The sequence below is a fragment of the Epinephelus lanceolatus genome, chromosome 18, assembly GCF_041903045.1.
Source record: "Epinephelus lanceolatus isolate andai-2023 chromosome 18, ASM4190304v1, whole genome shotgun sequence".
In the NCBI taxonomy this organism is placed as follows: domain Eukaryota; kingdom Metazoa; phylum Chordata; class Actinopteri; order Perciformes; family Serranidae; genus Epinephelus; species Epinephelus lanceolatus.
The window spans coordinates 1,034,183-1,060,248 of record NC_135751.1 but is presented as its reverse complement, the minus strand read 5'-3'; the positions used below and the strand labels follow the sequence as shown (position 1 = coordinate 1,060,248).

Below are 26,066 nucleotides of genomic sequence, written 5' to 3'. Positions count from 1 at the left end.
CATTGGCTGAATCTCCTTGTAGAACATATTTCGCTGGAGAAAATATCTGCTGGCCACAGAAACCAATTAACATACTTTACAGAAAAATGGTCACCATTTATTCACTCACTTAACGTGTCTGTATAGTGCCACTCAGCCTGTGAGCATATGCCACCTGTACATATAAATATTACAACTCAAGAAAGACTGTTGTGTAATATGTAACGTGTTTCTGTTAATGATGTAACCCCTAATCCCTCTGTCTCTCTCACCACAATATACCACAGCGGTTCATCAGAACTCAAGGTCTTAAGCATGTGTTAGGTGCACCTTCTCCCCCTTGAATCCGGGCCTGCTCCCTGGCTCTGTGGGGGATCGCGGGGCCGGGCGGTTTCCCCTGGGGGCGGGTGCATCTGGACTGCTCGCCCTGTGTGCCTGGGGGGGGCGGGGTCTCCTCGTGCTCCCCGGGCCTGGGGCGGCGTGGCCGGTCCCCCCTGGGGGGCTGTTTCCACCCCTGGTGGTGCAGGGTGGGTGGGCTCCCCCCCCCTGCTCCGCTCCCGCCCTTCCCCCTCCCTCCTCCCTCCCCCCTCTCCCCATCCCTCCCTGCTCCTCTCTCCCGGCCTCGGGTGGGCCCAGGCCTGGTGTGGGGGCTGGGTGCTGCCCGCAGGGGGTGTTCTGGTGCTGCGCAGTGTGGGCCTGCCCGTTTGTGTGCGGCCGGCGGTGGGGGGCGGGTTGGATGGGCTGGGGGTCCAGCTTTGGGTCTGTGGCGGTCTGGGGGGGTACTGGCGGGGTTGTGGGTTGGCCTGTGCTCCTGCGCGTCGGGGTTCGGGGGGGCTGGGTGGGGCCCGTCGTCCGTGCACCCTGGTGGCGCGCCTCGTCCTTCTGCTGGGGGTCGATTTGCTGCGGACGGTGTGGCCCAGGTCGGGACCATTGTGGGGGCCTGATGCTGCAGTTGCTTGGGGGGCGGGGTTGGGTGGGGGCCCATTGGGTTTCCTTGGGGCCCGCCTGGCCTGCTGTCCATGGGCGCTGGGGGCCTCGCGGCGCCGGGGTCTGGTTGGCGCCACCTTCTAGCCCCTCCCATCCATCCCTCCAGCCCTCGGGCCGGGCCTACACTGGCCTGGCCTCCTAAACCACATTTAGTTCACTCACCACACATTCCACAGTTTTAATGCACCACATACACTCACTCTTCAAGGTGCAGACCACTGATGGATTGGGGGGCTTCATGATGGGGCAGGCTATGGGACAGTGGTGGCCGGTAGCCCTCCATGCTGCCCCCCAGCCCATCCTTATCTGTTCTCCAATTTTAAAGCACCACATACACCTACATCTTGTGGGACAGATGGGAACAGGTTCCAGGTGCCTATGGCTGCACGGGCTGCAGGACAGCAGTGTGCTGTAGCCATCAGCCTTGCCCCCACCTGTCTCCTATGTCCCTCAATTTTAATGCACCACATCACACTTATGGGCACTCACATTCACATTCACGGTGTAGGGTTAATGTTTCTCCATCAGAGATCGGAGAATTACACACACTGTAGATACGCATGGCGTGGCTCGTGGGGCCCGGCCCTCCTGGGCTGAGGGTTGGAGCTAGGGAGCCCATTTACATCATGGTGGTGTTGCTGGGTTCCCGGTGTCTGGGGGGTCCCGTGGCCCTGTGGCGGGTGGGCCGGGTGGCGCCCTAGGGGCTCTGTGGGTTCCTGCCGGGGTTCTGCCTCCTGACCGGCTGTGGTTTTTGGGCCCTCTGCTAGGGGGTCCCGATGGGGGATTGACTGCTTGTGGCGGACCGCTCTCTCCTGTGTGTTGGTGGGGGCCCGTCCTGGGGGGTTCGGGCGGGTGGCCCTTCGCGGTCCCCTGGTTCCCGATGCGCCGGGGACATATGCCTTGCAGCATCACCGCCTCCTTGCCTCCCTCGTCCGCCCGGGCCTGGGTGGGCTCTCACTACCGTCCGGTCCGGCGTCTGCTGGTGGCCGGCACCTGGTGCGGGCCCGTCCGGTGCGGTGCTGGTTCTCTCCCCGGGGGTGGTGCCGGGCCCCCGCACCTGGCTCCTTGGGTCGGGGGCGGTCCCTGGGTGCGTCCGTGGGTGGGGGCGGGTGGTGGTTGGGGGGGGGGGGCGGTCCGCATCGGGCGGTGGGTGGGCAGGCCCTCCTGCCCCGCCTGTCTGGGGTGTGTCTCTGGCTCTCTGGGGGTGCCGGCCATTGCCGCCCCGGGTCCTTGGGCCTGCGTGGTGTCCTGCGGCCTCTGCGGCTCCCTGGTCTTGGGGTCTGGGCGCTCCTGCGGTCTTGGCGTGCCATACCGCCCCCCTTCCCCCGCAGGTCTGGCCCTGGACCCTGGTGATGGTTTTCATAAACACATTGGGAGGGTTCAAATACACGCATGCATGTTCGATACTTCAGCTCCGTGACGCATCGCAAAGAACCGATGGGATCACTCCAAAGGGGCCCACTTGCTTCTCAAACCTACCACACCGCGCTGGCAACTCTTCTCTACAATCGGGCTTTCCCCCTCCACCAAGACTCTCACATTTTTGGTGTTCAGTATAGACTTCTCTTTTGTTTTTGTTTTTCAGTACAGTATAGTAGACATGTATATGTTTATTTTTGATAATCTGCATGGAGCACAACCACCTCAAGGCCACAATACATCAGCTACACTGCCTGTTTCTCCCCTGTTTTTTTTTTTGTTTGTTTGTTTATTTGTTTGTTTGTTTTTCCTCCTTCTCCTCCGCATGCACTGTCACTATATAACTCAGGACTTAAACACTTGCCCCCTCCCCCTTGCTTGTTTCCTTACTTTCCCCTTGACACACTTTGGTGTATCACGGCCCTCTCTGGCTCATATTAGGAAGTTTTTCCAATAAAGGCTGTTAGGCTTGTCTCCAGGGAGGGTGGGTGATGGTCACAACCACGCATTATGGGTATAAAATACTTGACTGCAAGATTAACAGTGCATCAATCTTCACAAGAAGCTTACACCCTTTTGTGGCGCTAAGCTATGAAGACCAATGCAGACAAGTAGAAAAGGAAAAAAAAAAAAAAAAAAAAGTAGGCATAGAATCAGCCACTCCAAGGTCTTCATGATGTGCGAAGTGAGGGCTACTGGTCTGAAGTCATTAAGTTCAGCTGGACATTTAATTTTCGGTACCGGCACAACACAGGAAGTCTTCCACAGTGCCGGTACCCGCCCCAACTGTAGACTGAGGTTGAAGATCTTGTGGAGAGGTTAACACAGTTGGGCAGCACAGTCTTTGAGGAGCCTTGGACACACACCATCTGGGCCAGCAGCCTTCCCAGAGCAAAGTCTTCCCAGCTCCCCATCTCTGTGACAGACAAGGGTGGAGGCACAGGTGTAAGAGGGGGGGTGGCTGGGGACTTCCGGTTTGGTGAGCATGTGAAGGCAGCGCGGTCTCTGTCTCCCGTAATGTTTACCTTTGAAAACCCCCATTTTTTCCAACACCCGCATTAACTTGAGAAAGGGATAACACTCTAAAGCTTTGAAAAGCCACGACAATATGTTGAAGAAAACAAAACAGCAAAAAAAGCCCAACGCGGAAGCCTCAACCGCTTGCAGCAGCCCCTGTCTGACTGACATTGCTGGCTTGCTGGAGGAGCACAGAGCTAGCATTTCAAACGACTTAAAAAAACCTTCACAACCCTCGAACTAAGACTGGATAAACTACACTCCATGGTGACCGACCATGGCCAGCGCATCATCTCATTGGAAACTAACGCTGAACTAAATGACCAGCGTATACAAGCATTGGAGACAAGATGTATGGCGTTAGCTGATAGCAATGCTAAGTTGCTAGCGAGGGTGGCGGACCTCGAGAACCGGAACCGCAGGAACAACATTAGAATTATTGGCCTCCCGGAATCCAATGAAGGACCTCGACCTACAAGTTTCTTTTCCGACCTCCTGGTTGAACTACTCAGCGATGAGATTCTTTCCTCCCCCCGGAGCTTGACCGTGCACACAGAGCACTAACGGCCAAACCACAGCCCAGGTCGCAGCCACGGCCGGTAATTATTTGCCTCCACTGCTACCAGATTAAGGATTTAATCATCCGGAAGGCCCGCAAAAGAAGAGGAAAACTTCAGTACCGGGGGACCTCAGTCCAGATCTTTGAAGACTACGCTCCCGAGGTTGTTGAGGAGCGAGCTAAGTACCGGGCTGTCATGACTGAACTGTATAACCTCGCCCTCAGGCTGGCTCTGCTCTTCCCGGCCCCGCCTGCAGATAACACTGGATGGTGGCGGAAAGAAGAGGTTTGCATCACCCGAAGAGGCAGCGACCTTCGTGGCCAACTACAAACGGGGCCCGCGGATGGAGCCGATGCCTGACTAACATAGTGCTAATCAGCTGAGGTAACTCAACATGTGTGAGAGCCACTAACTGTGCTGTGTGTTAGCCTGGAGCTAACGTCCTGGCTGCGCCAGTGACATGGGACTGAGAAAATCCGACCAAAGACAATCTTCTGTGGCAAACTGAGTCTGTCATGCACTCGGACACTTTATTTTTTTATTCTCTTAGTTTACCTTTATCACTCAGCCAGGTTGTCCTAAAAGTAGTGTATTGATGTTAGAGCTGCCTCTAACTTAAGGATGCTAATGCTCATTTTGTTTACAAGGCTTTAAAAAGTGTTACAATTGCTTCGCACCTTGTTCCCACTCTTTCTTGGGGAAACACATTTTGATATACTGTAGCTTAATAATCATTTGAGACAATGTTTAATCTTGAAATTTAACTGATTAAGGGAATTATTTAAAAGCCAGTCATGGGTCGCATTTTTCATTTTTATTTCTACATATATATTTGTTTATATACTTTTGTCAAGGCAAATATTGGGTGGCCTTTCTTTAGGTTTTGTTTGGTATTCACTGAACACTAGTTTAGGTTAAAAGGGTGTATTCTTAAAATTTTATATGTACTAAGGGTTTTATTAACAATAACTGGTGTTAGGATTATTACTTGAGGGATTGGAGATGACCCAGAGAGGAAAGATGCTTCAGAAAGGGAAGTATGAACCTGTTGTTATCTTGAGAAAGAATTTGATGACTGACTTCGGTGGGAGATAGGGGGGAGGGAACAGGGAAGGGAGAGCAAATGCACCTTTAAGGGAGATGTTTTGGGAGGGAAATATGGACCTACATTGAGGGGTGGGTGGATAGGGGAGGGGGCCTCTTTGGTTGTATGTCACTTGGTGCTATTGATTATGTTGTTGATTTCACTGTCATTACATGTCATTTTTCATGTACATATTGACTTATATATCTTGTGCTGCTCGCGTCTTAGGACCGTTTTGACATTTTTGCCACTCTACATCACAGCATGGCTGGCGTGATCAGTGGGGGGGCTGCCGCTGGACAGGTGGTGAGGATCATCTCTTTGAATACTGGTGGGTTAAATGCTGCAGTAAAGCAAGCAAAAATTATGATGCACTTAAAAAATTTAAATGCCGACATCATGTTCCTCCAGGAGACGCACCTACGTAATCTTGATCATAGGAAACTGAGCAGGCCATGGATCGGACAGATTTTTCCGTTCAAAATTTAACTCAAAAACAAGAGGCACGGCCATACTATTCAGGAAAAATGTGCATTTCATCTCCAATAACACAATCGCAGATTCGGGCGGCCGTTTCGTAATTGTAACAGGTACGCTATACCAGAAGCCTGTAATTTTAGCATCCATCTATGCGCCAAATTGGGATGATCATACTTCTGTGCAATTTCTGTTGTCCTCAATTCCAAACCTAAACTCCCATATTTTGATACTAGGAGGGGACATGAATTGTGTCATCAACCCGATATTAGACAGATCAAGTTCTCAGCCCATCCCTCTCTCAAAAATGTCACAGACACTCATTAACTTCATGGACCAATTTGGGTATATTGATCCTTGGAGACATTTGCATCCATCTTCGAGACAATATTCCTTTTTCTCACATGCGCATCGGTCGTTCTCCCGAATAGATTGTTTTATAGTTGATAAAAGGCTTATTCCATCAATTACCTCCACAGAATATTCACCAATAACAATATCAGACCATTCTACTGTAATTCTTGAACTTCACTTTGAATCAAAACCGAAAAAATTTAAATTTTGGTGAATGGACGAAAATTTCTAATAAGAATGAAGAGACCTCTCCATCCACAATATGGGAAACTCTTAAGGTTTTTCTCAGAGGCAAAATCATCTTGTAGACCTCCCATGCAAATAAACAGCGTAGAGCCCGGAAGGAGGAACTGGAAAAGTCTATCGCCAGTTTAGACAGATCACTGTTAACAGCCCATACACCTGATTTGTTTAAAGAGAGAATAGCTCTGCAAACGGAACATGACCTTCTTCTTACAATGGAGGCTGAACGGTTGCTTCTTCACTCTCGCGGATCAGTGTACGAGCAGGTGACAAGGCTGGCCGCCTTCTGGCCCACCAGCTAAAAGCTAAACAAGCCGCTAACCAAATTACTCAGATTCAGGAGGAAACAGGATCCTTAACTTCAGACCCAGATCAAATAAATCTAGCTTTCAAATAATTTTATTCACAATTATACAAATCAGAATCCCCCAACGATGAAACCCAACTGACGACCTTTTTAGATGAACTAATAATGGCTCAAATCTCACCTAATCACAGTAAGATGCTTGATACCACTTTAACACTTGCAGAAATTAGGTAGGCGATACACTCGATGAACAGTGGTAAGTCCCCAGGCCCAGATGGGTATCCGGTGGAGTTTTTTAAACGCTTTTCAGATCAACTGGCCCCATTATTGCTCAAAATGTTTAATTATTCATACCAACACGGCTCCCTGCCGAACACTCTTATGCAAGACTCTATTTCCCTCATTCATAAAAAAGGCAAGGACCCACTTAGCTGTGCATCGTACCGCCCTATTGACATGAAAATACTTGCTAAAATCTTAGCACGTCATTTGGAACCTGTCTTGCCTCTGATCATCTCTGAGGATCAGACAAGATTCATAAAAGGGAGGCGCTCATTTTCTGATGTCAGAAGACTTCTCAGCGTCATTCACACCCCATCCTCACCTACAGACCCGGATGTTGTTATATCACTTGACGCCGAGAAGGCGTTCGACAGGGTGGAGTGGCCTTACCTTTTCTCCACCCTGGAACGGTTTGGTCTTAGTGCCCACTTTATCTCCTGGATCAAATTATTGTATACCTCCCCCCAGGCTTCAGCATGCACAAACACACAGCGTTCGGACCCATTTCCTCTTTTCCGTGGCACACGCCAGGGTTGGCCGCTTTCCCCCTTGTTGTTTGCGCTCGAGATTGAACCACTCTCAGCTGCTCTAAAATCTGATCGCAGAATAAAAGGAATCATGAGGCAGGGGTTTGAACATCGCGTTTCGTTGTACGCTGATGATCTCCTCCTATATGTGAGAGACCCCCTAACAAGCATTCCTCCTATCCTTTCACTTTTAAGCTTGTTCGGCGTTTTCTCTGGGTACAAATTGAACATTTCCAGAAGTGAATTTCTCCCAATTACCCAACTGGCTTTGGACTTGCCACCCTCATCAGTACTGTTCAGGACCACTAGGTCAGGAATTAAATATCTAGGTGTAATAGTAACACGATCCATGCGTACACTGCAAGAAAAACATTTCTCCGCTCTGACAACAGCAGTTAAATTGGATCTCCAGAGGTGGAACTGCCTACAACTCTCTCTGGCGGGCAGGATTCAAACGATAAAAATGAATGTTTTGCCGAGATATCTCTATCTTTTTCAGTGCCTGCCAATCTTCCTCCCTAGATCCTTCTTCAGATCTATAGAGAGTATAATTTCATCCTTTCTTTGGGCTGCTAAGCGGGCAAGAGCAAATAAGACCTTACTTGAGAGGAAAAGATCAGTGGGTGGGCTTGGATTTCCTAATCTCCTTGGTTACTATCGGGCAGCTAACGTACAAAACGTTTTACTCTGGTTCATCTCACCCCAGCTAAGCTGGTGTCAGACTGAAGCAAGCTCCTGTTCCTCCTTACTCCAAGCTTTAATATGTAGTACTTTGCTTCTTTCCCCCTCAAATTTTACTTCTAACGTTATAGTAATCAATACAATAAAGATATGGACACAAATTAGATGTCAGTTTGGATGGCTCACTCTCCCTCAAGCGTCACCTATCTGTAATAACTATAACTAAATAATTTGCGCCGGTGAAAACTGATGCACGTTTCACCACTTTACTGAATAAGGGTCTTCGCTGCCTGGGCGATCTGTACATAGATGGGCTTTTTGCCAGTTTTGAACAGTTATGCTTGGCATTTAATTTACAAAGCTCAGATTTTTTTCGATACTTCCAGCTTCGTGATTTTGCTAGAACCTACTCACCCCTGTTCCCTCAAGCCCCACCCCTCAGTGGCATAGATTTAGTACTTGAGACAAAAACCTTGCGGAAAGGCCATATCTCGTTTTCTATGACCTTCTGACTCCAACTAAGGAATCAGTTTGTGGTCCATGGTATAATTTCACAGCTGATATTTATTTATTTTACCTTTTTGTCTTTTTTTACACAATTACTCCACCTATTGTATGTTAGTGAATTCTGGTGTGTTTTAGTATTTTTATATCAATGGCACTGATTATTCTCATAATCGCTACGTGGTTTAATATGAGGTCCGTGGGTGGGTTGAGAGGGAGTTTATTAAAGGGATAGGGTTTGAGGACTATGTGCTTTTGCTGTATTGGAGGAAAAAAAAAAAAAAACTGGATACTGATTGCATTAATGTTGATGTACATTCTTGTCTGGATTCAATAAAAATATTTATGAAAAAAAAAAAAGAGGGGGGGTGGCTGCCGCATTGGAGTTGTACACAAGTTGTGGAGGTGGAGGTGATGGAGGAGGAGGTGGAGGAGGAGGAGGAGAAGCAGCATTGGAAGTGGGAGTGGCTGCCGTATTGAATCTGTTGCAGAACTGATTGAGTTCATCAGCTCATTCTGCATTACCCACCACTGGCTGTCTTTTCTTGTTGTTGTAACCAGAGATGGTGTTGACTCCTCTCCACATTTCACGGATGTTGCTGTGTTGTAGATCCCTCTCCAGTTTCTTTTTGTATTCCACCTTTGCCATCTTAAGTCTCTTCTTCAACTCATGTTGCACTTGTTTGAGCCGTGCTTTGTCACCATCTCTAAAAGCTGCCTTCTTCTCATTGAGGATTGCCTTTATGTCACTGGTAATCCAAGGTTTGTTATCGTGGAAACAGCGTACAGTCTTTGTAGGTATGACTGTGTCTCTACAGAAGTTGATGTAATCAGTAACAGTCAACCTGTCTATCAATGTCCATGATGTTCTCCTCCATTTCCAGCAGCACATCCCAGTCTGTGCATTCAAAGCAGTCTCTTAGAGCCTCAGTAGCCTCTGGTGTCCATTTCCTGACTGTGAGTTTAGTTGCAGGCTGCCTCCACACACGGGGTTTGTAACATGTCTGCAGAAGAACCAAGTTGTGATCTGACCTGCCCAGTGGTGGTAAGGCAGTGGCTCTGTAAGCTTCTTTGACATTGGCATACAGCAGATCAAGGGTTTTATTTTCTCTGGTTGGACAGTTAACAAACTGTGTAAATCCAGTCAGGTGAGAGGAGAGGGAAACATGGTTGAAGTGTCCTGATATTATCAATAGTGCCTCAGGATGTTTAGTCTGTATCTTAGCAACGAGTTCATGGAGAACTTCACATGGAACCTTCAGCAGTTGCCTTGGGTGGGATGTACACAAGTATTGTTGTGATATGACTGAATTCTCTTGGTACATAATATGGCCTCATACCAACTGCCAAAAGTTCAATATCTGGAAAATACATCTTCTCCTTGACAGTAATATGTGCAGGACTGCACCATCTCTGGTTCACAAATAAAGCCAGTCCCCCACCTTTTTTCTTGCCACTAGCTTTAGAGTCTTCGATCGTATGAGAGTGAAGCCAGGTAGGTCCACGTTGGAGTCTGAGATGTTTTGATTCAACCACGTTTCCGTAAAACACATGACACTGCACTCAAGGTATACTTTCTGAGTCTTCACCAATATCTCCAGTTCATCACTCTTGTTGGGCAGAAAGTTGACATTTCCCATGATGACTGATGGCAGAAAGGGCTTATATCTCCATTTCCAAGCCTTCACCTTTGCACCAGCATGGCAACCACGAAAACACCTTTTCATCTCGGCTGGAATAGAATGGTGTCTCCAGACTAGCTCCGTTTCAACGAAAAAAGCTCCTCTCTTGAATAAACTCTTCTCTTCACAGAAGTATCCATTAGTAGTTGAGAAAAATATAATAAAAAATCAGTAAAACTAAGTAAAATTGCAAAGCTACCAGACTTTGCTGCTAATAGTTGAAGCGCATGTTCTAGTCAGTGGATTTGGATGAGGAGGACGTGTAAGGTATGGTAAAGGAGGTTGTTGGGTCGGTGCTGGGAGCAGTGAGAGCTGGCATTAGGGCAGTGTTTCTGGGACGCTAGAGATCACTGTCATGGGACCAGCTAGACAGAACACTGGTGAAAGGAGGTTCCCACCTGATGACCCCAAAGACATGTTAGTTATCACTGCTCACTGGTCTGTATAGTTAAGCCTTGCCATAATAGCTTATCATAGGCCTTAGGAGGTTATTCACTGAGCACTGATCCTTTCTCTAGAGCACAAAGTTCTTGTATTTATTTGAGCCCGAGAAAATAGGAGGTGTATTACAGGAGGTTCTCTGCAGATTAGGTCTATGTCAGCCTAACTAGTTTTTTAATGAAGGTGAATGAAATGTGGAGGGCATGTTCAGGACATTGAGCAGGATGTTTCCACTGAATTTTATCATATTGCTCTAATACAACTTTATGTTATGGCTAATTTACTGCTAAGCCCCCGAATCCATGTATCATTCGTTCATTTGTTTTTCAAAATAAAACCAAATATGAAAAAACAAAATAATGACTTGTTTTTTCAATATTTGTTTCCAGAACCAAAATGAAAAAACGGATAACGACTGGTTTTCCGATTTCCAATTTTCTGTTTAAATGGAAAATGGAAAAAAACGGATAATGGGCCGGGATTCGGCCCATTCATACACTTTCAATATTTTCATCTCTCGCACATTATTATTATTATTATCATTATTATTATTGAAGAAATATACAAAGATATCACACAAAATATTGGGACAAAAACGTTACATCAGTGAACGTTATATCTCAAGAATGCCTCAAGGGAATTCTTCAAATTTGACACAAATGTCCACTTGGGCTCAACAATGATTCGTTTTTGGTGGTCATAGGTCAAAGGTCAAGGTCACTATGACCTAGTCTGTCTCATTCTTGTGAACTCACTATCTCAAGAACAGGGTGAGGGAATTTCTTTTAATTTAGCACAAATGTTCGACTTTGACTCAGTGATGAATTGATTAGTTTTTGGTGGTCAAAGGTCAAGGTCAGTGTGACCATGTCTGTCTCAATGTGATATCTCAAGAGCCACTCACTGGAATTTCTTTAAATTTGACACAAATATTCACTTTGCCTGAAGAATAAAGGGGTTATAAGGTCAAAGGTCAAGATCTATATGACAAAATATGTTTTTTGGCCATAACTCAAGAATTCATAGGCTAATTTTAACAAAACTTCACACAATTGTCTAATAGGATAAAATAATGATGTGATGATATCTGATGTTCAAAAGGTCAAAGGTCAGCTTAACTGTGACTTCATAATAAAATGCATAAAACACTTTTCTGGCCATTACTCAACGTCATAACTCAGGAATAGTGGGGAGACATTTGGTCAAATATTGAATTGGTGACACTAATCTTGAAACTGTGCTAATTGTATAGATTTTGTACTGTAAGAGAAACCTAGCATACAACCACAGGGCAGTAATTCTAGTTTTAAATTTGATTGATACTTAATTGGTGATGCAGTCAAAATCCCAAAAGTAAATGTCACAGTGCTATTTAAAAATGTACCATCCGTACACCTAGCATAAACAAAGATTTAATAGAAATTTAAAGAACTCCAAATGTTACATGAAAGTTTCTTAAGTATTGAAAGCTGAACATGGCTAACTGTGCCTTCTGTCTGGTCATGTACGTGACCACAAATGTTGAGCAGTGTACATAACATCAACATAATGCTGATGATGTAATTATATTTTCAGTATGAAGACCTTGAAGACTCCATGACAGATGCGCTGGTCAACAACAAGCCCCAGTTTGTGCGTCTCTTCTGTGAGAATGGCCTGAATATCCTGGACTACCTGACATACGGCCGCTTGGAAACCTTGTACTGCTCGCTGTCAGACAGCTCACTGGCATACATTCTGCTCCAGAGGCGTCTGAGTGAGAGGCAGGACCTGGCTGGATCCCCGTCCATCCTGGATGGGGCTGTGACAACACCTCTGAAGAGTCCTCAGAGTGCACTAGGATCAGCTTCAGCAATGGAGCTCAATCTCTATGAGGTAAAGAAAAGGAGGGGAGGATGGAGAAAGGGGCAGCAGCAAGAAACCCTTTCATATGGATTAATAGCAGGTTTTATTAATTAATTACTGGTAATGGTGTACAGTGGATGAGTGGATGCTGGTGTTTAAGTCATGTTGATGTTTACTGTGTAATGATTGTGATGACGATGCTGATGATGGTAATTACTTCTATATGTAGTTCTTTTAGTTTATTTAGTTACATGTTATGCTACAGTCTTTAGTATGATTATTTCATTAACAACAGCTTCCAGTGCATGTTAGTGCTTGTGAGTCCCTGGGTGTGTATCCCTCTGGCTAGCTAATTGCCGCCACTCAGCAGTGTGAGGTTAACACCCTTAGCTCTAATAATGATAAAAATAATAATAATAATAATAATACATTTTATTTATAATGCCCTTTTCATCAAAAGATCTCAAAGTGCTACAGGTTAAAAACAAAGAAAGATAAAAAAAGAATGGAAGATAATTAAAACAAGATGAGCAGTTATTTAAAAGGTTTTAAACAAAAATATCTAAGGGGGACCAAAAGCTTTACTAAAAAGAAATGTCTTAAGACCTTTTTTAAAACAGTCAGTGGATTGTGGTGCCCTCAAGGTGTCAAGGAGGGCATTCCACAGACGTGGGGTAGCAGCACAGAAGGCCCTGTCTCCCATGGTCCTGAGTCTGGTTCTGGGTATGTGGAGGAGGTTTGAGTGAGTGGAGCGAAGGGAGCGTGTTGTGTTTTGTGGGTTGAGAAGTTCTTTGAGGTAGGGGGGTCATGTCCATGGATACTAGAGCTTAGATCATGCCCAAAAAATTCAGCCCGACCCGGCCCGAGCCCGTGCACGTTATGTCTGGGACCGTCCTGGCCCGTCCAATTAACTGTAATTATGGGCCCGAGCCCGATTTAAACCCGACATTTTTCAATAAGTTGGCTGTTATAATTAACGCTAAGGACACACCGAGCACGTTAGTGCCGCGGAAGTCCTGCGAGTGTACTCGCAAGCGCTTGACTGTCCACACAGGCAGCGCATTTCTCCTGCGCTCTCCGCGCCGGTTAAACATCTACTCCACTTGTCTGTTCCCGTCAGTACTCGTTTTTTCACTTCAACAGGTCATTTTAAACATGGGTAAGCCCATATTTTCATAGTTTTTTATAACGTAATAAGTTAATGACAAATTGTCATTGCATGTCCATGTATTGAGCTGAATGAATAGGGCATATTTTTTGGAGGTACGGAAAGCCGCTGTCCCTCCCACTTATCTCTACCGACCCCCACCCCACCCCACCCCCCATATCTCCATACCATACCTCTCTCATATCTGACCGGGCCCGGAGGGGTGGGGGGTCCCGGCCCGAACCGGCTTGGGCCCGCGGGCCGGGTCGGGCCGGGCTCGGGCAGAGAATCTAAGCTCCAATGGATACATTGATATGTGAGGAGGGAAACCTTGTACTCAATCCTGGTGGAGACGGGAAGCCAGTGGAGTGAGTAGAGAATGGGGGTGATGTGCTCATGTTTCTGCACTCTCATCAGGATCCTAGCTGCAGAGTTTTGGATGTATTGAAGCATCTGCAGGCTCTTGCTAGGAATCCCAATGAGAAGTGCGTTACAGTAATCTGTCACCACTTTAACCATTTTAGCACTGTTCGTACTGTTAGCTGCTAGCCACTGGTTCAGCCACCTCCATGCTGATAGCCATGTCCAGACAACCCAAATCAAACTGAATCATAGATATGCTCTGAATGTCGCGTAGAGCTCCTGTGATTTCCCCCAATCTTCTGATTCTGATCATGTAAACAGACTCATGCTGCATTAGATTTTACTTCATGGAAACACAGCAAGCGCTCTTGGTTTTTTGTCTGCTTTATATGAAATGTCATTACTTGAAGGCAACCCTGCAGTTGTAGTGAAGTGTCTGGTGATGCTGCAGGTATCCCGCCTGCTGTGGGACCTGTTGGGTGATGTCTGTCAGCCTTTCTACTATGGACCGCTGGGCCTGGACCACAGCACCAGCACCAGGAAGGCTCTCAGGGTCAGTGATTGGGAAACTCCAGGCTTCTTTTGTTGCTTTTGCACACTGAACAAAAATTTAAACACAACACTTATGTTTTGACTACCATTCTCCACAAGTTTAAGATCTAAGACTTTTTTTCATGCAGTCATCAGAAATATTTCTCTCAAATTTTGGTCGCAAATCTCGTGAGCACTTCTCATTTTCTAAGATAATCCATCCACCTGACAGGTGTGGCATATCAGAATGCTAATTAAACAGCATCATTACTACACAGGTGTGCCTTGGGATGGTCACAATAAAAATCCCCTCTAATATGTACAGTTTGATCATACAACATAATGCTACAGATGTCGTTTTGAGGGAGCGTGCCATTGGCATGCTGACTGCAGGAATGTCCACCAGAGCTGTTGCCCATGAACTGAATGTTTACAGCCATAAACTGTCTTCAGTGCTGTTTTTGTGAATTTAGCATTACATGCAACTTCCCACAGAACCGCAAACCATGTGTAACCACACCAGAAACCATCTCAGGGAAGCTCATTTGACTGACACTGGGGCCCCTGGGGTGAAGAGGCCTGTAGAGAGAGCGGGCCCTCGCAAGTGATTCAGATTAACATCTTAGAAATTATACCTGTGCTGAATGATAAATGATTTAAAAAGAATATTACTAATTTAAAAAGGGTGCCATTTGCTGTATATGTCCTCAAAAAAGGCAAATAAATTCTTTGCCTTTTCTATATAAACTATAAAATCTATAAATATACCATAAAAACTGATTATGAAATGACTAATTTATTACTTTCTTTGATATTTTTGTCAGATAATGCAATGATGATTTCTGGGTAATTTTTATGTTGATGTTGTCCAATGTCAAGTCTAAATTTGTGTCAAGACATGCATGACAGCATGCACTAGGGCCCGTCATAATAGCGTACACTGGGGCCCTTCATAACCTCCTCATCTCACTTATCTCTTTGTGAGGCTAGAGGTTCCTAACTACAATAGCTGCAACTAACACACACCAGTATGATGTAGCACTAGCTTTTGAGAAAGATAAAGAATCCATGGAGTGCATGTCTCTGGTTCTGCTGCAATGATTTGATTCCTTGGTGAAGTGCTGTTTTCGGTAAAACTATCTGAAGTTTACATCTTGCTGTAGATTAAGTCATGTTTTTTTTTTATTGAACATTTAAGTACATACAGGACAACTAGACAAGTACAGAACAGTATGGAACAAGGGGCAATTACGGAACTAACTAACAAACAAACTAACAAAACAAAAACAAAAACAGGGATTTTTTTTAATGATAATAACCAGAAAGGAGAGACATAAGCGTTTTATTAAATTGTGTTTTTCACTTTATATGAAATTACTGAGAACAATGAAAAAAAAACTGTTGGCACAATTTCAAAAGGATAATGAAATAATGGATAGCTGTCAGCTGTAATAGAGCTAATTCTGTTCAGATCTGACTCCTTCACTTGTGACTCTTGTCTTGTCTTACCTTCAGCAAGTCAATAAAATGCTGCTGGGGGAGTGTTTGTACCGGGACCAGCGCTGTCTCTCACCCTGGGCAGCCCTCTTCATCTGGGCTGTCCTGCAGAACCGCAGTGAGATGGCTGTGTACTTCTGGGAGATGGTGAGACTCACCTGTAATATTTCCCAACCTAAAACTTTTTTTTCAGAGTTGAAGGATTTAGGAATTGGCTGTGTTCAAATGTTAAGATTATTATACAGTTTAAACCTGACTAGTTTTAGGTGATGACATTTTAGGTGCTGTGAGAAACAGGATGACCAGCATCAGCACACAACATTGAACTTTTGCCAAAGTCACAAAGCTGCCATTTTCAAAGTTGCCATCAAATCTGGTTTCATTTAAACAGCAGTTTATTTACCTTTGTTTCTGTGTTTCCTTGTTAGGCAGGGGAGTCAGTGCTGAGTGCTCTAGGAGGCTGTAAGATGCTGAGGGAGCTTTCTAAGCTTGAGAGTGAGACTGAGAGCAAGCTTGCCATGAAAGAATTGGCACAGAAGTTTGAAAACCTTGCACACGGTGAGTCAGACCACAAGCTTCTCTGTTCTCTACATGATTTGTATTTAGGGTGGCATAGATTGGTTGTACTCAACTTAAGCTATCAGTGATAATTAGTACTGTATTTAATAACAGAATTTAACTTGCATTAAATTCACCTAGGGGTACCACTCACTCAAAAAGGGAAATGATGGCCAACTCATTAATTCAGTCTCAATTCTTGAGGTTGCTACTGAGTTCTTGACTCAAAACAGAGACAAAACTACATGATCAAGTTATTTATAAATGAAAGGTTTATTAAACTACCAACACATTCTCATCCCAAGTTGTCACATTTCCGGTTTCTCAGTGGCCTGTCTGCTGTTGATCTTCCAGGACGCTGCTACCAACACCGGGATGTCAACAAAACCATGTGGTTAGGTTTAGGCAACAAAAGCATGTGGTTACGTTTAACAAAAGCATATGGTTAGTGTAGAGGCTAAGCCTAAAGTGCGTTAAAGGGGAACTAACGTTTTTTTCAACCTGGGCCCTATTTTCTGATCTACTTTTGTCTAAATGAGTGATAGGATGTTCAATATGTGACATTTCTCCAGTACGAAGCTCGGGCGGACCTGCCTGCAGCTCGTGAGTGCGTTGAATGTTAAATAATAGGGCACTCAGACCACGTCAAATAATGTCAAAATACGTCCACTAAAAAAGCATTTCTTCAGATTCAGATTCAGAAAACTTTATTGTCTGTCGTAACAGAAAATCTTCTTTGACGTGGCTCCACATACAAAACAAGACAGTACACTGATTGGAAACAATCGCACAACACAGATTCTGAAAGCACACACAGTGTGTATAGATCTTAAAAACAAGTATAAAATTAAAACTGTAAAAATAGACAAGATAAAAGGTGTGGATATGTGTAAAGTGACATAGTGCATCAGGGTTATTTTTGTCCATTGTTCATTATTTATTTAAGATGTTTATGGCAGTGGGTATGAATGAGTTTTTGTCGATGTTTTTCTTAGATGGGGGACTTTATAGCGGCGGCCTGGTGGCAGGAGTTGGAAGGACTTGTGCAGGGGGTGGGCGGGATCCTGTGTAATGAGGTTGGCTTTCCTTTTAACTGCTCGGGTGTGGAGGGCTGACAATTGATTTTGAGTTTTGCCAGTTATTTTGCTTGCTTGATTAATGATCCGGGAAAGCTTTGATTTGTCTTTAACAGAGGTGAAGGTGAACCAGGACGTGATATTAAAAGTGAGTACAGATTCTATGAGTGATTTGTAGACAGCTGTTAAAATATCCTCTCTGACATCAAAGCAGGAACAGGCGTTGCTGAGCCTTCTTGCACACAGCGTCTGTGTGCTGGGAGAAGGACAGGCGGGTATCAATCTCTGTGCCCAGGTATCGGAAGGCCTCCACCTGCTCCACTGCCTGCCCGTTCAGCCTCAGAGGTTCAAAGAGAGGTTGGGGGGAAGATGTTCGCCTCCCCCCACAACACAGCTCCTTGGTCTTGGAGATGTTAAGCTCCAGAGAGCTCTCTTTGATCCAGAGCATCAGGGTGTTAACCTGCTGATAGTAGGCAGCCAGAGACATGTGGTCCTTGATGTGGGCCAGCAGGGCCATATCATCTGCATACTTAAAAAGGGAAATGTCACTGTTATTGCTTGTTATGTTGTTTGTGTAAATGGAAAATAAAATCGGCGATAAAACACAGCCCTGGGGGACACCAGTGTTTAAAATCATGTTCTTGGATTTAAAACCATTTACCACCACATACTGAGGCCGGTCCTGCAGGAAGTCTTTTATCCACAGGATAAGTGATGGGTTGACTTGTAGATCCAGAAGGCGGTTGCAGAGGGTGACCGTGTTGACTGTGTTAAAAGCGGAAGAAAAGTCCATGAATAAAATCCGTGTGTGAGGGTGTGGGGAGTCCAGGTGTCTGCAAACTGTGTCCAGGAGAGTCAAACAGGCATCCTCCACCCCACGCTTTGCCTTATAGGCAAACTGGAGTGGGTCAAGCCTGTCCGCCACCATAGCAGTGAGGTGATCACTCACCACCCTCTCCATACACTTACAAAGTATGGATGTGAGTGCCACTGGTCTGAAGTCCTTCATCTCCCTGGCATTCTTTAACACAGATAGGCTAGGATTGTTAGTATATTTATCCGACAACATAACGGAAAGGAGAAATGAACGTCTGTCTTTACCTTTAGCTGGAATTGGACATATTTGTTGTGGCAAGTCAAAACACTTCCTCTGCCTGCTCCCTCTCTCTCCTCGTCCCTCTTCGCTGAGCTCTGTGTCCGTGTATGTCCATGTACTCCGTGTTCAAATAAATACGGGCGGTCATCAAATTCAAATGGCTCATCCAGATCCAGTTGGTCAAAATCAGGTAAAAATTCAGCCATAAGTACTCCAAACAGTCACATTTGTAAGCTCGCTCCAGCGGTAACTTCCTGCAACAACTCAAGTCTCATGAAACCAACTGCCAAAAAACACCATAGACTGTACAGTAAAACACCAAAGAAGAAGGAGAATCTCGTGAGACGTGAGATTTCAGAGCCAGACTTTCACTCTCTGAGTGAGTGTTTTGACTTGCCACAACAAACATGTCCAAATTTTTACCTGATTTTGACCATCTGGATCTGGATGAGCCATCAGAATTTAATGACTGGCATCAGACTCAACAATTCAATACAAAACAGAAAAGCCAAATGTAAACCCAAACATTCAAAATGCACCTTAATACCATGAATCCACCTCTTGTACCAAACACAACTTTGTTAGAGGTCTTTTGATAACGTTAGTTTTGGTTTGCAGAGTGACAGAACACACCAGGCCACTTTTGTCTGGTAAGATCTCTAACACCTTTCCAAGAGGCCAAGATCCACGGGGGGCTGCAGGATCCATGATTAGCACCACGTCTCCAATCTTCAAACTTCTTTTCCTCTGATTCCACTTCTGCCTCTCCTGAAACAACGGCAAATACTCCTGAATGAATTGCTTCCAAAATAGGTCGGTAAGGTGTTGTCTCCGTCGTTTTACATATACTATATCGGTTGCCTCAAAGAGCCCAGGAGGCATGGCAGGCTTTCCCTTTAACAGAAGCAGGTGATTTGGGGTTAAAGGCTCCAAATTGTTCGGATCATCAGACAGTTTAGTGATTGGGCGATCATTAAGAATAGATTCTGCCTCACACATAACCGTGTGGAGCCCATCATCATCCAACACCTGCTGGTGTAAAACTGAACTGAGAATGCCTCTTACAGAACTTATCAGTCGTTCCCACACCCCGCCATGATGAGAGCCCCCCTGGTGGATTAAACTGCCATTCAGCGTTAGCAGGAGTAAGAGCCTGTTGGATGCACTCATTATCCAATGCAGAGAGAGCTTCTTTCAATTCTTGTTCTGCACCGTGGAAGTTAGTTCCATTATCTGACTTGATAAGGACCACTTGCCCTCTTCTACTGATGAACCGATGCAGAGCATTTATACAAGCATCAGTCTCCAAAGAGCTTGCCACCTCCAAATGGACTGCTCTACTAACCAAGCAGGTAAAGATCACTCCATATTGCTTGTACGTGGTTCTACCTTTCTTCACGTCCAGAGGCCCAAAATACTCGATCCCAACGTTCATGAATCGAGGGAGATCTGGGTCGATTCGTTCCTTAGGAAGATCAGCCATCTTCTGTTCCACAAGCCTTCCATGACGACACCTGCAAAAACTGCAATTGGAGATCACACTCCTCACTGCTGAATTGGCACATGTAATCCAAAACTTCCTCCTTAGTGTTGACAATGAATGGATTTGGCCACTGTGACCCAACAGCTGATGAGAATCTTTGAGGATGAGCTTGGAAATGTAGTGATCCTTGGAGAGGATGAGCGGATGTTTAGTCTCCAAAGGCATGGCTCCTTTACTAAGTCTCCCCCCGACTCCTAGGAGTCCATCCTCCACGATCGGATCCAGCTAGTAAATGGAACTTTGTCGGCTTACTGTTCCCTTGGACAGCAAAGAGGAAAGCTCATCTTGAAACATTTGCTGCTGACAATAACGAACAATGGCTGACTCAGCCTCAGACATATCACTTGATGCCAAGGGTTTTGTCCTCTCCGTGATTATGGCCCTTCGTCTTCCCACTTCATCCACTTGTACAGCTCCAGAGGCCTTCCTCAGACGACTAAGCTCTAACAAGATGGCTTTGAGCAGCAAGAACCAAGCTACCGACACCTTGAGCTTTCTCCAGTCCGAGAAATAAGTGAGAAGATGGTCCGTGCTGGATGGCTTGGTACTGATGACATTCACCAAAACATCTTTCTTGACCTCTGGATCATCCAGCTCCACTTTGATGTCAATGCCATAGCAGGCTGGCCACTCTTCTTTGGAACCCCAAAGAAACTTAGGACCCTTGAGCCAACTGCGATCCTTCAGAAAGTCTGGCGCCCTTATTCCTCTGGATGCAATGTTGGCTGGGTTCTCTTTGGTTCCCACGTGCCTCCATTGTGAAGGATCCGAAACCTCTCTGATGGAAGCAACCCGATTTGCCACGAATGTGTGGAAACGTCTGTTGTCATTGTTGATGTACTTTAAAACTGACGTACTATCGGTCCAAAACCAAGATTTATCAAGGTGAAGTTCAAGCTCTGCCCTCAGCATTACACCCACTCTTGAGGCTAGGGCGGCAGCTGTTAGCTCCAGCCGTGGAACAGTCAAGGTCTTCAATGGTGTGACCCTGGCCTTTCTCAAAAGAAAAGCAACGTGAACTTTGTTTCTGCTATTTTGAAGCCTGAGGTAAGTTACAACCCCATAACCTTCTGTACTGGCATCAGCGAAGTGATGTAATTGGCTGTGTAGCGGCTCACCAAAGTCCTGTGGTTTTACACAGCGATCCACCTTGAATGACAACCTGCACCTCAATATCCTTCAGCCACCTTTTCCACAGGTTTTCAGTATCGAGTGGCAATGCCTCATCCTAGCCCTGGCCTCTCCTGCACAGCTCCTGCAGCATCATCTTGGCAGACAGAGTGACTGGTGCCAACATTCCTAAAGGATCATACACAGAACTACTTGTGGACAACATTCCACGCCTGGTATGAGGCTGCGCTTTCACCTCCATCTTGAATTTGAAGGCATCCGATTCGATACACCAGAGGAGGCCCAAAGCTTGCTCAATGGGGAGCTTCTCTCTGTCCAAATCGAGCTCCTTTAGATCCTTGGCCAACTGGTCATCTGCAATAGTCTGCAAAACCGTCCGACTGTTGCTGATCCACTTCTCTAGAATGAACCCACCTCTCTTACAGAGGGTGCTGAGATCCTGGACCATTTGGATAGCCTCCTTTTCCGAGCCCATGCTCATCAGGCAGTCATCCACATAAAAATGTCGCTTCACCGCTTGAATAGTCTCGGCAGAGAAATCAACCATGTTGTCGTTGGCAGTTTTCTTCAGTGCATAACAAGCACAATTGGGTGACGACACAGCCCAGAACAGATGCGCAGTCATTCTGTAGGCCTTGAAATCTCTGCTGAGGTCTTCTTCCGGCCACTAAAGAAATCGAAGGACATCTCTATCTTGCTGCACAACCTTCACCTGATGGTACATCACTTGCACATCACCCATTAATGCCACGGGCTCCTGCCTGAACTGAAGCAAAACTCCAAGTAGTGAGCTGGTGAGGTTGGGCCCTTGCAGTAGTTCTTGATTTAGAGATGTCCCTTGATACATGGAGCTACAGTCGAACACCACTTGAAGAGAAGCCTTTCTGAGATGGAAAACCCTGTGATGTGGGATGTACCACATTCTTCCACTGCACAACATCTGCTCCTGAGGAACTTGCTCTGCGTACCCCTTGTCAGTAACTCCCTTCATGTAGCTAGAGTATTCCAGATGAAACTTTGGATCATTCACAAACCTCCTCCTCAATCCAAGCATCCTCTGTTTGGCCACTGGAAAGTTATTCGGCAGGAGGACATCAGCATTCTTAAAGGACAGCTTCAAATAGTACCTCCCTTTTTGCAACGTTGCAGAGCCCTCCATGATCTTCATAAACCGTAGGTCCTCTCTAGATGCCTGCTTTTCCTCGGACGGCACCTCGTTGAAATCATGATCATACTGATTCTTCAGCATAAGTTCCAAGTTGGAAACAGAAATTCTGTTCACCAAAACAGAGAAAAGAGCCATATCATGGTTGCTGGCATTCCTGCTTCCATTCAGAGGACCATTGATGACCCAGCCCAACACTGTCCTTATAGCGTACAGGCCATCTCCTTGGCTGTTGACAGTTTCCCACAGCTCCAATAACCTGGGAGCGTTACTTCCTTTTAACATGTCGACACTAGCCTTTATGGTGGGAATGGGAATTTTTGACAGATATGGCCATTTTTTCAACGTTATCTGTAGTTACCTGCATCTTCTTCTGAGTGAGAATTTCTGGGAGAGGATAGAAGTTGTTTTCGTTCAAAGCAGACACCTCCAGCCCAGCTAAGGAGTAAGCAGGAACAACCTTTTCCTGCACCATGGTTGTCAGTTCTTTTTCTTGCCATGTTCAGTTTATGCATGAGGTCTTCCGAGCAGAAAGTGGCTGAACTTCCTGGATCCAAGAACGCATAGGTCTGTATAACTCTACTTCCTGTTGTGGCCTTGACCTGCACTGGAACGATGGAAAGAATACAATCAGAATCAGAATCAGAATCAGAAAGAACTTTATTGCCCATTGCAGAGCAGTGGAAATTCGTCTTTGATGTGGCTCACAATAAAACACAAGTTAAAAATACATAAAAGACATAAAAAGACATAAAATACATACCAATACAGTATAGAGCAACACACATAAAGCTAAGAACCCTGAGTCAAACCCTTAAGATTTATTGATAATGTTGATGGCGGTAGGAATGAATGATTTCTTTACTATGTTTGTTCTTGCTAATGGTACCTTGTAACAGCGGCCAGATGGGAGGAGTTGAAATGAACTGTGGAGTGGATGTGAGGGGTCGTATATGATGGTGTTGGCCTTCCGTTTAACTGCCTGTGTGTGAAGATCTGTCAATGAGGTCTGAGTGGTGCCTGTTATTTTGGTAGCATGTTTGATGACTTTACACAGTTTGGATTTGTCTTTAACAGAAAGGAAGGTGTACCAGGATGAGATGTTGTTAGGTTAGGACTGACTCAATGAGCGATTTGTAAACAACTGTTAAAACATTTTTTGCTTACATTAAAAGTCCTCAGCTTCCTTAGCAGAAAGAGGCGCTGTTGAGCCTTTTTGTAAATGTTGCTGCTGTGGTCAGAAAAGGACAATGCTCTGTTGACCTCAATGCCCAGGTATTTGAAGTGTTCCACCTGCTCCACTACCTGCCCTTTGATCACCAGTGGTTGGAGCAGTGTGTGGGCAGCATCCCCAGATGTTGTTCTTCTGCAGCAGCACAGCTCCTTAGTTTTGGAGGTGTTCAATTCCAGTGAACTCTCCTCAATGAGGGTGATCAGTGAGTCCACCTGCTGGTGATATGGTGCAAGGCTGATGGAGTCAGTTAGGTGAGCCACCAAGGCCATGTCATCTGCGTATTTGAGAAGTGTCATATTGTCTGTGCTGCCCATTATGTTGTTTGTGTAGATGGAGAACAGGATGGGAGATAAAACACATCCCTGAGGGACCCCTGTGTTTAACACAATATTGTGTGATGTTTTTCCATTCACTGTTACATGTTGAGGCCTGTCTCGTAGGAAGTCTTTGATCCAGCTTACCAGTATCGGATTGACCTGTAGTTTAGTGAGGCGGTTGAGCAAGGTGTTTATCTTGACTGTGTTGAAGGCCGAGGAGAAATCCTTAAATAAAATCCTGGAGCATGAGTGAGGGTGGTCCATGTTTTTAGTGACCGTGTCCAGGAGTGTCGGCAGGTGTCTTCCACCCCTCGTCGTGCTTTATAGGCAAACTGGAACGGGTCCAGTTTATCAGCGACTGAAGAACTTAGCAGGCCATACACCACCCTCTCCATGCATTTACATAATACAGATGTGAGTGCGACTAGTCTGTAATCCTTTGGGACTTTTGCATTTGTGATTTTGGGTATGGGTATGATGGTGGATTCTTTCCATGAATGAGGAACAAAACCTGAGTCCAGGAGCATTTGGAAAAGTAGGGTCATGATACCCCCCAGTTGAGTAGCACATTCCCCAGCACTCTGCCTTTTAACTTGACTGGACTGTGTGGGGGGCTGGGACTGCTGGAATTCCAGTCTCTCAGTGGTTGTTGTGGGTTGTCAAATCTGCCATAAAAAGTGTTTAGCTGCTCTGCAAATGAGGTGGGGTCAGGACAGTTGATTTGGGCTGGCTTCTGTTTTTTGCCCATCATGGCGTTGAGCCCTTGCCAAGCCTCCCTTGCATTCCCTGTTGTAAATTGTTGTTCCACTTTGTTCTTGTATTGGATTCTGGCCTGCCCAGATTTTTGTCTGAATTCTTTTTCCAGCTCATTCACCTTCTGTCTGTCTCCTCTCAGAAATGCCAGCTTCTTCTTATTCAGGCATATTTTCAGGTCTTTTTTCACCCAGGGCTTGTTATTTGGGTACAGTCTAACTTGTTTAGATGGAATGACAGAATCAGCACAGAAGGTCAAATAGGAGGAGATTGAGTCAGTTTGCTGGTTCTAGGGATGCACCGAAATGAAAATTTGTGGCCGAAGCCGAAGCCGAATATTATTAAACGCTTGGCCGAATACCGAGTACTGAATACCAAATATCATTGTTTAGTTTTTCATTAGTTTTTCATTAGTTTTTGCAGATGAACCCCCTCCAGATTAGTGTTGTCACGGTACCAAAATTGGGACCCACTGTGCGATACCAATGAAAATATTATGGTTCTGAGTAGTATCACAATACCATAGCGAAAATGAGGCAGATGTGCCTTTTGTCATTTATAAAAAGATAAATCACTTTTCTATAATACATCAATGATATTTCAATGGAATAAATTACTTATTGACTTATTCATACTTCAAAAACAGCATCAATCAGTGATTTACATAGGGGGGATCAAAATAAAATAAATAAATAAAATAAGAATCAACCAGCCACCCTCCTCCCCTGACAAGTCCCTTCATAAGTAAGGAACAGTCCCTAAAGTGCGGTGAGGTTTGTGGGCCGTTACTGCCAGAAAGAGTAATGTGGATGGCTCGTTTCTCCTCTGACACGTCACATACCTGTGTTCGGCTGGCTCGGCCGTTCAGGTACTTCTGGGCAGTCATGACGCCAAGAAGAGGATATTATTGGAACCGACTTGTCCGTCGCCGGTAAGCCGATAGCCGCCGTATTTGACAGGAATACTGTGTCTGTGACCCCTGTTCAACCCACAACCAATGGGATTCACCTTTTGTTTCTGCTGGTGGTTGAAATCTGTAGGCTGCTCGCACAGCGTGCTGAATGATTTAAGCCTGTTTTGCTCGCTCAAAACTATTTTTAGTCGCAAATGCGAGTGCCGTGACGGGTGGATCGCCACACTGCCGACATTTTATTCCGCCCGTCACAGCACGCCATTTGATTGCGTTATCAAAACATGCCGCTATTATTCGTCCTTGGTCTTATTCCACCAAATACCGAATGTGTGTTTTTTGCAATATTTGGCCGA

General features: G+C 45.4%; 1 protein-coding gene across 5 annotated transcripts in view; it reads left to right on the top strand.

The window, feature by feature from the left end:
- Positions 1-26,066, top strand: part of trpm4a (transient receptor potential cation channel, subfamily M, member 4a) — a 222,187-nt gene that overhangs the window by 103,752 nt on the left and 92,369 nt on the right. For all 5 annotated transcript variants that reach the window (XM_033643742.2, XM_033643746.2, XM_078161183.1 and 2 more), the window contains exons 11-14: positions 12,120-12,419; positions 14,351-14,452; positions 15,946-16,074; positions 16,356-16,485. In XM_033643742.2, coding sequence (XP_033499633.1) covers positions 12,120-12,419; positions 14,351-14,452; positions 15,946-16,074; positions 16,356-16,485 — 661 coding nt within the window. The remainder of the gene's footprint in view (positions 1-12,119; positions 12,420-14,350; positions 14,453-15,945; positions 16,075-16,355; positions 16,486-26,066) is intronic.